General features: G+C 45.1%; 1 protein-coding gene and 1 long non-coding RNA gene across 2 annotated transcripts; both read left to right on the top strand.

The window, feature by feature from the left end:
* The first annotated feature begins 6480 nt into the window (after positions 1-6480).
* LOC119326057 (probable glutathione S-transferase GSTU6) lies at positions 6481-7600 on the top strand. Its single transcript, XM_037599762.1, has 2 exons — positions 6481-6899; positions 6999-7600. Exons 1-2 carry the CDS (start codon positions 6576-6578, stop codon positions 7365-7367), a joined length of 693 nt encoding a protein of 230 aa, XP_037455659.1. The 5' UTR covers positions 6481-6575; the 3' UTR covers positions 7368-7600.
* Positions 7601-9240: 1640 nt separating this feature from the next.
* On the top strand, positions 9241-10048 carry LOC119325603. Its single transcript, XR_005157597.1, has 3 exons — positions 9241-9307; positions 9420-9579; positions 9935-10048. It is a non-coding gene; the product is annotated as an uncharacterized LOC119325603 (long non-coding RNA).
* Positions 10049-12711: the final 2663 nt, after the last annotated feature.

Raw genomic sequence — 12711 nt, 5'->3', positions numbered from 1 at the left:
CCGGCGATCCGTCGCTCGGAGATCGTCGAAGCTCGAAAGATCACTCGACGCAAAAATAGAATGGATCGAGTCGACCGAAGACAAATTGCTCCCTGTCAACGAAGAGATTCTTTGATCCAGAACAACGCACAACTAGAGCGCAAAGGTTAATCGGAAACGACATCAACTCCTTCTTCACTCGAAGCCTCAATCCATTCGGGGGCTAATGATGGGGTTATGTACCTAGGGTAGGGTCATGGACCTGTTCCAAGTAGCTTACCCTAGGACATCCCTAGAAGAGGTCGCCTTCCAGTCGACCAACGAGGATTCACTCGACTGACCTGAAGGACTCGACCACGAAGACTCACTCGACCACCAGGAGGTCAAGAGGCACTCTGCACCGCAACGGCCTGTAATTAAGTAGACTTTATGATAGTAAAGGCACTTTATGTGTGGCGTTACCAGTAACGCCCCAGACTTAACTCACCTTAAACCCTCTCCTACGTGGGCTGGCTGGGGTCCTGGCGCACTCTATATAAGCCACCCCCCTCCACAGGCAGAAGGGTTGGGCACCTTGTAATCCATACATTCATAATCCACTCGACCGCCTCCGGGCTCCGAGACGTAGGGCTATTACTTCTTCCGAGAAGGGCCTGAACTCGTACATCCTTTGTGCTTACAACCTCTCCATAGCTAGGACCTTGCCTCTCCATACCTACCCCCCACTCTACTGTCAGGCTTAGAACCACGACAGCACCCACTTTAATTCCTCTTCACGGCGAAGCTCTTTCAATCTCATCTCCGCCTCAAGCTTAGCATGAAGCTCCGAGGCTGGCAGAATTGTGAATTCGGCTTTTAAATCTAGGGACCGAATAAGTGTAAGAAGCCTTTCCTTTTCGACCTTATAAATCCCACTAAGATGCTTAGCCCACCCACGCAAGAAACTTCTTAAATGCCTTATCTTATTCTGCCAACGCTCAACCGCAGTCTTGCCTCCAGCATGATAAACTAGCTAGCTGCTCACGGGCGATGATCGTCCTGTGTGACCTTCGCGGCGTCAACGGGGCCGCCTTTTATAGATTCTGATGATTCGGCCTCGTGTCTGTGTGTGTTGACGGAAGTGCTTGCATCACGTATCAACAGAGATTGTTTTTCCGCTTTAGTCTACTAAATGTGACCAAAGACATGGTAAGTTTAATCAACCACGGAGCCACCGGTAGCACTAGCAGCCTGATCCCTTTTTACATTTTTTTTGCGGGTGCCCTTGTTATATTTCTGCTCTCATCAAAATTTTAAACATGTGCTTGTTCTTATGTGCAGTTAATATTTCAGGAAATGTTTTAAATCCAAGGAAATAAGGAAGGCGGTGGTTATGAAAGTGAGGAGTACAAACAGAGAGGAACAACAGAGGATGGTTAGCCTTGTGATTTCTTTTTTGGATTTAAGTTTGATTCCATCGCAACCTGACACATGATTTCGGTTCAAAAAAGCTGATCTTTTTCAAAAGAAGGATTACCCTCGGCTTCTGCATCAAAATGATGCATGCAACCATATTATCAAAGTAGCCATCAAATACATAATTCAATACAAGTTCACAAATCAAGCTTAAATAAAATGAAAATTGCCACAACCGCAAAATATGGACAAGATGACTAAACACATATCCTATTGTTGGACTGTCATTTAAACCGGTTGTAAGTATCATGTGCTACCGTCTTCCAAGTCCCAACGGTTGCATCCATACGCCATGTGCTACTTGACATCCGCACGTCTGAGTAACGACCATGTATGAATCCAGCCAGTTGCCCGGTAGATGACATGCAAAAAAATCGTGATGTTTTGTCTATTAACTTTTTTGTCATTCCAACAGTATGATATAGTCCAAAGTAATGCACACACTCCGACTCAAATATGCGCCATTACTTTAGACTTTCAGTTTGTCTAATTCACATCTAGATGTTTTTTAAGGATGTCACATCTAAACTCCTACAAATATATAATGCAGCAACAAGAAACAAAAAAATACTAAAACAAAAAGAGACCACAAACAAAGTGGACATCAGCTTAGATGTGACATAACTATGTCACATCTAGATGTGTCCTACACAGACCCTTAGACTTTACCCCATTTAGTCATGTCCCAAATAAAGTGGCAATGCTATTAAGAGGACTGACATTGAATGACACCTGCACTGTATGCCACATTAACTTGGCTAGTGGGCATTTGAGAAAAAAAATGATGTTGGATGGATTCATCTTGATCACAGAAAACAACACCATTTACTATCATCCCAACTACGTTTTGCCAAGTTATCCTTAGTCAGGACCACTTCCTTGATTTCTCTTTGATTCGAAGGATATTCATAGGTATTTCGAAAGGATTCAGGACTTTTTTCATATTCTAGTCGTTTATTTCAAAGGACTGGATTTTGTAGAATTTTTTCTAAAGTTTTCTTTGTACTACGTTTCATAAAAAAATTGGCATCCACTCAAACCCCATGGAAAAAGATATTTTTTTTCTATGATGCAATAAAACAAATCAAAATTAGGTAATATTCAAATGTGCATGACACTGCAATCCTATGTTTTTTAGCAGAGTCATCGTAATGGACCAATTGCCATAATAACTGCCGATATGACAATTATATCAAAAGAGAATAACAGTCTACCAGAATTGCCATACATATGAAAATCACCATAATAACTGCCGATATGACAATTATGGCCTCCCCGCCTTCATATTTGGTGCCTCAAAGCCAACTTTAGAATGCACTCCATACGATAGTTGTTTGCGTTGTGAAGGAAACATCCCATGCCCTCCTCCCCCACCCCACATGGGGATGGCAGAGAGATTGTGGCAAAATATGTCCCATTGTCGACCGAGTCCTACGATATATATGGAGGCAGCCAACATGGAGGCTCTAAGTATGCGCATCATCTTGGCAGCCTCCAAAATGCATATGGAGCTCGTTCCACATAGGCTACCAACATGCCGGCTCTGCTACATTTGCCTGAGGATAGTAGGAATACTAGCTTTTATTGATTACGAGAAGTTAAAGAAAACAGTACACCATATCAAAATAGTAACAAACAGATAACAGAAAACAAGAGAAGAAACGGGGGATGCAACGCCAAACGGTAGATACAAGGTACAAAAGGAAAGTAACATACTACAAAACTAGCAGCAAGCTACTATACGAAAGTCATCGGCGCTCCGGAACACGACTACCTTGACCAAGGCTACTACGGGCGTATTTGGTTGCCCGCTAAGGTCCAACCAGGCCCGCGTGGGAAGGATTCGGCCTGTTTGGTAGCCCGCATACACTATTGGGCCTGCATCGCACGTTTCTTAAAGTACCTCTGGGCCTGGCTCACTGGCAACGCAGGAATCGACAGTTTCTCAGGAGCCAGGCCGAGCGAAAGCACATCGAGCGGGCCCCTGCAGGAGGAGAAACGGGAGGGATGCGAATTATTTACGTGGTGTCTTCTTCAACCTCCAGTAAGCTCCTCTCTAATCTCATCTCTTCCATGCCCCTCTGATCTACACAATGATGCTTCGATTCGTGGTAAACTCTACACAAAAAAGATGCACCTTGATGCTACGGTTTCATTCAGGCGATCGGTTCGCTGTTTCGTCGGCCGTAAGTTCTTAATCTCGTCTTCCCGTTTGGAGCTATTCTGGACGAATTTTGTCAGATTCATCGCGCATGATCGATCATTTGAAATTTCCTTTGACCAGTAGCCTAATCTTGCAGTTCCTCACAACATTCGTGTTGTAAGTTTTTGGTTTCGACGATCGTAGCTTTATCTCTCTTTGAGCAGCAGTCTACTGCACTGACGCTGTCGTGTCGAGCTCCTCTGTCCTCTGCTCAGAGCCCTCCTATTCGTCCCTCTCGATGCCGAAGCCCTTCCCCTTGATCTCCTTGCCCACGTCCTACTACACTAGATCTGTTTCCAGCGTCGTTCATCTCGGTCTACTCTCTGTCGTCCTCCTACTGTACTGACGCTGCAATGGCGCGCACACTGCTTCTTGTGTCCTCTGCCTCCGTGAACACTGCAGTTCGTTTCGCCGCCGACGTGGTCGATCATCTTGGCCTCCTCTCTCTCGCCCTACTACACTGGAGTCGTTTCCGACATCGATCATCTCAGCCTCCTCTCTCGTCCACTGCACTGACGATACCATGACGCAAGCACTGCATTCTCCTCCTCTGTTGACTGTCTTTGCGCGAGCACCACAACTAGTTCGTCGACGGTGTCACTCGCCATGCCGCCGACGGGGTCGCTCGTCGACGACTCCATGCTCGTCATGTTGGACACGGCGCCACGGCCACTATCCACCGCAGTCGCCATGGTTCGGCGCACACTGCATTTCTTCTCCCCTCCCTCTGCTAGCTCTTAACCCTGTGTGCTAAGTGCAAGTGCTAGCTTTTAATCATACCCCATGCGGGCAACCAAACACCGTGTTCATGTGCCGCTTGGGCTAATGCAAACAACCAAACAAAGTGCACTTGCGTATTACCTAATGCAGTGACCCTCGATGCAGGCAACCAAACAACTTGCAGATGACGCATTTGGGGCTGTTTTTGCTCAACCAGGCTGGATTGAGAAGTGTATGCAATGCAACCACTGTTCAAAACATGAACCAAACACGCCCTACATGATCGGCTACCTCAACATCGGCATTAATGGCTACTTCTACAACAACTCACGGGCAACAACTCCAGTCAACACAGTCTGCGTCGTCACTAGCGTCCACGTCACTCACCCTGTGACTGCGGGAGGGAAGGAGAGACAAGGAAGGCACCAGAAGGGGACGTAATCACCACCCTAGATGCTGACCCATCAGAAATGCAATTGATGATGGCGTAGCGAAGAAGACGACATAAGCGCAATACTTCAAATTCTGCCGTAATCATTCGCTTCACTCCCGGTATGATTGAGGAGGAATGTTAGAATTAATACACATTGGAGATTACGAACTAGAGATAAATTAGAATATTGTAGAGATAAAACATCTTCTTGTACCACAAGTCTCTAGGCTTCTTACCCTCCAAGTTTGTACTTCTATATATGTCCCATACCACGGTGAAATCAATACAATACAGATAATCAATGTTCCATATTGTCTACATGTTTTACCCTGTGTTTTTTAGCACACCGTTTTACCCACTGCTTTCGTTGATGGGCACCACAAGGGTTGTATAATCACCAAAAAATGCATCCTTTCCTTTTCTTTTGCGAGACTAACCAACCATCCAACATTCTTATACTTTTGTAGCGCAATCGTGGTCCCAATGCTCGTAAACTAATACAAACATTATTCATAATTATTTTCATCAAAACTTGATCATGTTTACACAAAAAGTGGTGAACTATGCCATAGAAAAGGTCTGGCAAGCGGCAGTGAGGGACGACACAACAATGGTGTTGCTGGAGGAGTCAAAGGTTGATGGGTTCCGGTGGGGGAGGGGGGAGGGGAGGGTGCTGGTGGGTTGTCGGTTAGAATCTGGTGCGGTCTAGAGGGAAGTTGGGGAAGCGGGGACGGCTGTAGGCCGACGAAGGCGAATGCTCTGCCATGTAGGGGTTATGAGGTGGTGCGTGGCAGTGTTCGCCGGCCAAGGGGAAAGGAGTGGGCGGTTGGGCGGGTGTTAGTGGGCGGTTCTAGGAAGAAGATGAACACTACATCTAGTCAGGGGCGAGGGGAGGAAGATGGCCAACATGAGTTGGATTGAACGAAAGCGACGGAAAGCCAATAGGAAGCAACCGATTTAATAGGTGGTCTTTTTAAAATTATGCCATTGAAATGATACAATCTCCACATTCAGTGACAAAAGAGGCGGATTTTTTTAACATAGTACAAAGTAAGCGCTCATATACACGCGCATACACTCACCCTATGAACGCACGCACACACACCCTACCCTTATGAACACCTTCGAGAGAGTGAGTCGGCATATCATCTTGATATTTTATGAAGTCATCGTAGGCGTCTCGTAGTCGATGAAAAAATCTTCTCCCACTGAACGTGAATCGCCGGAAATGCTGAAATAAATCCAGAATAAATACGAACACCAAGATTTTAATTCTGATGAGCTAGAGATATCATTGTCTTTTTAACCATCCAACCACATGTTGTGGTAGAGACAGATTTTTTTGGAACTTGTAGCTACGGTATTTTAATCATCTGCTCGCAGTCAAGTCAGAAAAATTGACACCTGGGTGGATGGCGTGCTGACGGAAGGGCTTGCGCGAGGGGAGGCAGCAGCAGGTGGCGCCTCAAAAATAATTCAACTACATTTCAAGTGTACTCTACAGTCAAGCATGATTGAAGGAAACCAACAAAAGGCCTTTAAAAATACATCGACGGACTACAAGAACGGCATCTGCTCATCGCCCAGGCATCACGGATGACACTCTCCTCGAAGCAGCATCACCCATGACGTATACTAGTTCGTATTACATGGACACTATATAAACAGTTGATATGCCTCCGATACATTCATCAAGCCAGTACCCAGCAAATCACAAACAGCTAAAACGATCTCAGCCTTCACACACACGCACATCCATCGTTCTAGGCTTCGAGCTAGTTGGAGATGGCCGGAGGGGATGACCTGAAGCTGCTCGGCGCATGGCCAAGCCCATTTGTTACCAGGGTGAAGCTCGCGCTCGCCTTGAAGGACCTGAGCTACGAGGACGTGGAGGAGGACCTGTACAAGAAGAGCGAGCTTCTCCTCAAGTCCAACCCGGTGCACAAGAAGATACCCGTGCTCATCCACAACGGCGCCCCGGTCTGCGAGTCCATGATCATTCTGCAGTACATCGACGAAGTGTTCGCCGGCTCCGGCCCGTCCCTTCTCCCAGCGGACCCCTACGAGTGCGCCATTGCTCGCTTCTGGATGGCCTACGTTGACGACAAGGTTTAAATTATCTTCACTTACTTGAACTACTTGTCTCCGTTCCTTTACTTTTAGATATCCAACGAGCAACTTTGACCATTATTTTTCTCCGTGTTTCAGCTGGTAGCCCCATGGAGGCAGTGGTTGAGGGGCAAGACAGAGGAGGAGAAATCCGAGGGAAAGAAGCAGGCGTTCGCGGCGGTGGAGATTCTTGAAGGGGCCCTGAGGGAATGCTCCAAGGGAGGGGGCTTCTTCGGCGGCGACGGCCTCGGGCTCGTCGACGTTGCGCTGGGAGGCGTGCTGTCGTGGATGAAGGTGATCGAGGTGTTGTCCGGTGACAAGATCTTCGATGCCGCCAAGACCCCGCTCCTGGCCGCATGGGTGGAGCGCTTCAGCGAGCTCGACGCGGCCAAGGTGGCCCTGCCAGACGTGGGCAGGCTGCTTGAGTTCGCCAAGGCACGAGAGGCTGCCGCTGCACCGTCTAACTGAGCCAGCACACATCCAGAATAACTAAAATTTGCTATTTTTAAATGTTGTTTGTTTGGCTGCTTGATGTAATAATGTAGCAGTAACTCATGTCATCCATTTATTCAGTATTGATTATGTCCTTGAGTTTTTAATATTTTGCTTTTGTGTGGAGTTCCCAAATTTTATAATGCGTGCATGTATTAGCTGAGGTTCTCTTTCTGATTCAAGAGATGAGTTCGACAGTTTTTTTAATCTACCAGCAAAATGCTTACAAATTGAACTTTATGGTAAATTTGGTCTGAATTTATATATATTCATTCATCGTTGTGATACTTGAGCTAGACCAAGTAAAGGAGAAATAGTCAATATTTCTTCGCACCTTTGCTATGGAAATGCAGATATATTTGAGTGACCGTTTGTTGATCAATCATGCTGTTGTAGTTCATAAGAAGTTTCAAAAGAGGCACGCAAAACCCCTCAGATTAGCCTCAATCCAGCAAAAATGATTTCTTGAAAGACTTCTCAATCGAGGTAATTTGGTCAGCCACCTCAAAAATTGAATATATAAACCCTCCTAGAATACCCGCCATTCCAGCATCCTCGCACTTTCAAATTCATCCTGTATGTTCGGTTCGCACTGCTGTCCATTGACATCGTACTTTTTATCGCCGTGGTAAACATCTGGAGCTCGTTCTTTTGAACGCCGCAGAATCGGGCTAGAGCGACTGATGCATGGGCCAACTTTGCGCGCGGGCCAGCCTGGCAGCGACACGGTGTGTGCGTGGCTGTGTCCGGGTGAAAGCGGGGGCGATCGATGGTGGGTTGCCAGTGGCGTTCGTGGGTTGGCAGGGCGTTTTTTTACCGTCCTCGTTTGCACCCAGTGGCGGCGCCTCCGCTCCAGCCGTGGCGGGCCCATCTGTCATTCTCGTGGGTGCGCGGCTCAGAGAGAGCAGCGAGCGAGCGGGCGGCCTGGAGAGCAGGCACGAGACAAAAGAAAAGGAGAAGCGGCAGCGAGAGAAAAGAGGAAAAGCAGTCAGACCTAGCCCGCGCCCCCGTAGCCGCCTCCTCTCCTGCCGCCGCCGCCTCGGCCTTGTTCGCCTCCTCTCCTGCCGCCGCCACCGCCTTGGCCTCGGCGCCCGTGCTCTCCCGGCGCCCGTCGGCCTCGATCCGGCCTCAGCAGGAGGAGCTCGGCCTCGAGACTCGGGAGGAGGAGCTCGCCCTCGAGTAGGACTCAACAGGAGGAGGGGAGCAGCAGCTGCGCCCCATGCTCTCTCGCCACCCTCGAGGTGAAGGTAATGGATGAAATCCCATGGACGAGCTCGAGCTGGAAGGACGCGGACGGCAGCGGCTTGGACCAACATCGTCCTGCCGGTGCCTTGCCGGTGAGCGCCACACATGGTGCAGCAGGCGGCAGGCACGACTTTGGGAGCTGCGCATCGAGCGACGACTACTGCATCTGCCGCCAGCACCAAGGTGAGCTTCCTCTCTCCGTGCGGCCACCTCCCCTGGCACCGATTTGTTGGTGAGGTGTTCCATGGTGAGGTATGAAGAGACGATGTCCCATCTTCTGCATAAAAATAGTTTTTCTTTCCTCATGTGATTATTTTGGGATCTAGCTCTATGTAACCACTTTTCTAGATTAACTTCACAAAATGGCGGCAGCAGTTAGTTGAATGGTTGAAGTAGTAGTCAATTTGGTTCATATGCTTTGAATAAAATTGTGTTCATAGATCATGTTATGCACTTTGAATGAAATTGTGTTCAGTATACCAAGGATATTAAGAATTCGATTCATAAATGCAGCCAAGATGTAGAGCGGTGGTCGACGGCGGCAACCTGCTCCCAAGTTGCAAGTGATGTTGCCAGATAGCAGTATACCAAGGGTTCTAAGAATTTGATTCATAAATGTAGCCAAGATGCAACGCGGTGGTCGACGGCGGCGGCCTGCTCCCAAGTTGCAGGTGAGAAAGTGATGCGGCAGTTGTTGGTTTGCATACATATTGATCTATTCTGTGAATATTTTGTGAGGTATCCTGATTGGCGTATCACAGGTTGCTAATGCTGTTCAAACAGGTGCGTGCATGGACATCTTCATGATTACTGATTATAAGATCTTCATGATTACTGATTATAAGTGAACACACGTATCTTCTCTCGAGGTTCTGAGTGTTGAGAGTGGTTGCTCATTGTTTCTGTATTCAAATACTGATGAATCAACACTTCCAAAAGATATGTAAGTTCAGTCATCATCTCTGACTCTGTGCTGTGTAATTTTTTTTTATTCAGCAGTCCAACTGCATCTCAACAACTAAAATACAGTATATCATAAAGTGTTTCATCTCTCAAGCCACTGTTTGGCATGGGTACAATATTTGCTTCCTCTTTCTAGGGTAGTCAAATTGATAGGATAATGCATGATCATGCTTTGTACAGAGCGGACCTCACATGGAACGTCCTACCCATCTTAAACTTCACCCAGCCTTGTTACACTTGACCCTTTAATTTCCTAGAAAATTTCGTCTTTGTTTGTTCAAATATTGTTTTATTTGTCATACTCTTATACATTGAAGTTACATTTTGTCCTACAGACTGATGGCCAAAGAAGATTGGGGAAGTTCCACTATGTTCCTACAGACTGTTGGCCAAAAAAGATTGGGGGAAAATAGCTCTGGAGAAGGATTGAGATGAAAATGGGATTGGGATCTCACTTTGCAATGCATTGAAGAATCATGGTAGAACTTTTTATATTGCTGACTGAGATGGCGATTAGGATTTATTGCTTTTTACTAATTTTTTATTTTTTCTACTTTGCTCAGATAATTTTTACAGGCTGTTCTTTCTTTAGTACCAATGAATAACTTGGTTACACAATATACTTGAAGATTGCATTAGGAACAAAATGCTTAGCAGACCAAACTAATTAGGTAAGCTGAGAACTGATTGGTCTAACCCTAGAATAATTGGTTGCCAGTCATAGAATCATCTTGTACTGTTGTACATAACTAATTTTGACTTGAACTTTGGTGTGGTCGTGTATCTTTGAAGTTTTCTGGAGACAGACTACTCTTGCATCATTATGTGCAACCCACAGGTATCTCACTCGGCGAGACATGCACACCTATGCCACATCTTTACATGTAAGTTTGTTTTGCTTAGCCATGGACAGTGAGGTCCCCCTTCTCTTCATTCCCAGTTCATTTATTTAATATCAATATCTTTACTCTAGGATTTATGTCCTTGCCAACTCTACAATTGTTCATTGCACACTCAGAGTCTAGATATTGAATTAGCTACTTTTGCGATCCCTGGACTATACGAGTCAAGTATTTCTGGATTGCCCATTTTTCAGCTGAGTTAAGGCTTTTTCTATTGTTTGCAAATGAAAATTATTTGATGTACCCCTGGTATGATACAAGAAGAGTTTGCTCTTTCCCTTTGTAAAATTTTCTGCACACGATGTTGTCGAGGATGATTTCAGAATTTATATGCTCATTGCTTCCATTGCTTCTTTCCCCATTAACTGATATTAGACAGTGGTCTATAAATGTTGCACCTGACTCTGTTTTCCAAGGAAATACGAATGAAGTTATAGTACTTGCAAACTGCGACTCTTCGCTGAACAAGAAAAGTAAAAATGATAACATATCAGGCAGTAAAATTACATGGCTGATCTCTGTTTTGTGCATGTCAGGTGAGCATTATGAGTTGTTCTACTTCCCTTAAGAGAGTGTACTTTCCTCTCATCAGATGCTCACTCTGGAATAAACAAATCTTTTGGGATGTAACCTGTTCTTAGTTTTGATGCCTTACCGTCTGCCTTCTCCTCTCCTTTATGTTGTTTTTTGTAAATTATTTGTCTAGGCTACTACCATAACTTGTTGGTTTAGTTTAGGTGTGTAGGAAAAATTTGCAGATGAATCACGCTATCAGGTTTAGGCGTGCACATGGCCACTAATAATAATAAAAATTGATATTTGATGAAGCCATCATCATGTCATGTAATTACTTGCAGAACAACTATATTATTTTTTGGGGCGGTAAAGCGGAAACGATAGGACTCTGCAACTCATGTGAGTGTTGTTTGATTATTTACTTTTTCAAGCGTGTGGATGTCGTTGGCATGTTTAGTATACGCACGAAGATATGCAAAGTGTAAAAATGGTTTCCTGGGAACGTCATATTTTTTTCTCCGGGGAACGAATGAACTGTTCGTCAGGGAGCGATCACTCCACCGAACGTTTTTGTTCGATCTGGGGGAGGAGCTGGAGCGGACGATTCACCCCAGGCCCCCATGCAAACAGTTGCCCATGCAGGCAAAAACAGAACCCTGACTGGGCCTTTACGACCTCCAATTAGGCCAAAAAATGGCCCAGTTTTTTGTGACGCCTCAACACTTGGGTCATCACTCGAGGTTATCGCTTTTGAGTTTCAGGTGATATTTTTTTAATTGATTTTTGGGAAATCATGATGCTAAATATATGGATTGTGTCAGTTAGCTAATCTATTGGCTCTTTGATGTGTATGATGACATGATGGCAATGAAAATACATTTTCGAACTGAAAGTATTTGTGTAGTTTAATTTTGACAGAGTATAGGAGCATACTCAATGTCTTCCGCTTTGTGTATGATGGCGGCTTTTCTTGCTTATAGTAATCAGCTAAATAAATATGTGGGCATTTAAAAATATCTTTGCAATTAGGCCAGGCGTGAGAAAAAAAAATTCAAAGACGACGATCTCTTTTGGTGTATTTCTATTCTCCCTGTTCCAAATCTTTTTGTTTGGATGCCACCGGCACACCACATGTTGTTCTGAAGATATCATGCTATGAGACTTTTCAGCAGAATAAAAACAAAAGGAAGCTATGGTGTTACTTGCATCTCAGTTTTCACATTCTTCTCAGGTTTCACAAAAACATAAACATGATCGGATGGGCGTCCTTGCCGGCGACCTCGCTATCTCCAACCCATCCACAGGTATTGCAGCTCCTTCTCATCCAATTTATTCACTTTTCGTCCTCTTTGCTGTGATTTGGTGGTTGAAATTAATTCGTCTGGATAGGGAGGAGCAATTCACTAATCATTTACACCATGTATACTTCATTTTATTTCATGTATAATCTGTATAAGAAAGAAAAGTGGGGTAGCTCCTCCGTTTCAGTGCTTTAGCCTGAAAAATATTGAGTTTCCCTTCAGATAATTTGAGTGATGTTGATATGATAGTTAATCATATAACCTCCATTTCATGTATAACATTACTTGAAAATTTATAGCATGTGGATCACCACAAAGAATAATCTCCCTTTAGATAATTTGAGTGGATACCCATTTGATAGTTAATCAATTATGCTAATAACGAGGGCGTCC

The sequence above is a fragment of the Triticum dicoccoides genome, chromosome 6B (assembly GCF_002162155.2).
Source record: "Triticum dicoccoides isolate Atlit2015 ecotype Zavitan chromosome 6B, WEW_v2.0, whole genome shotgun sequence".
In the NCBI taxonomy this organism is placed as follows: Eukaryota; Viridiplantae; Streptophyta; class Magnoliopsida; order Poales; family Poaceae; genus Triticum; species Triticum dicoccoides.
The sequence above is the reverse complement of the archived record's forward strand: the minus strand, read 5'-3'. Positions and strand labels throughout refer to the sequence as shown.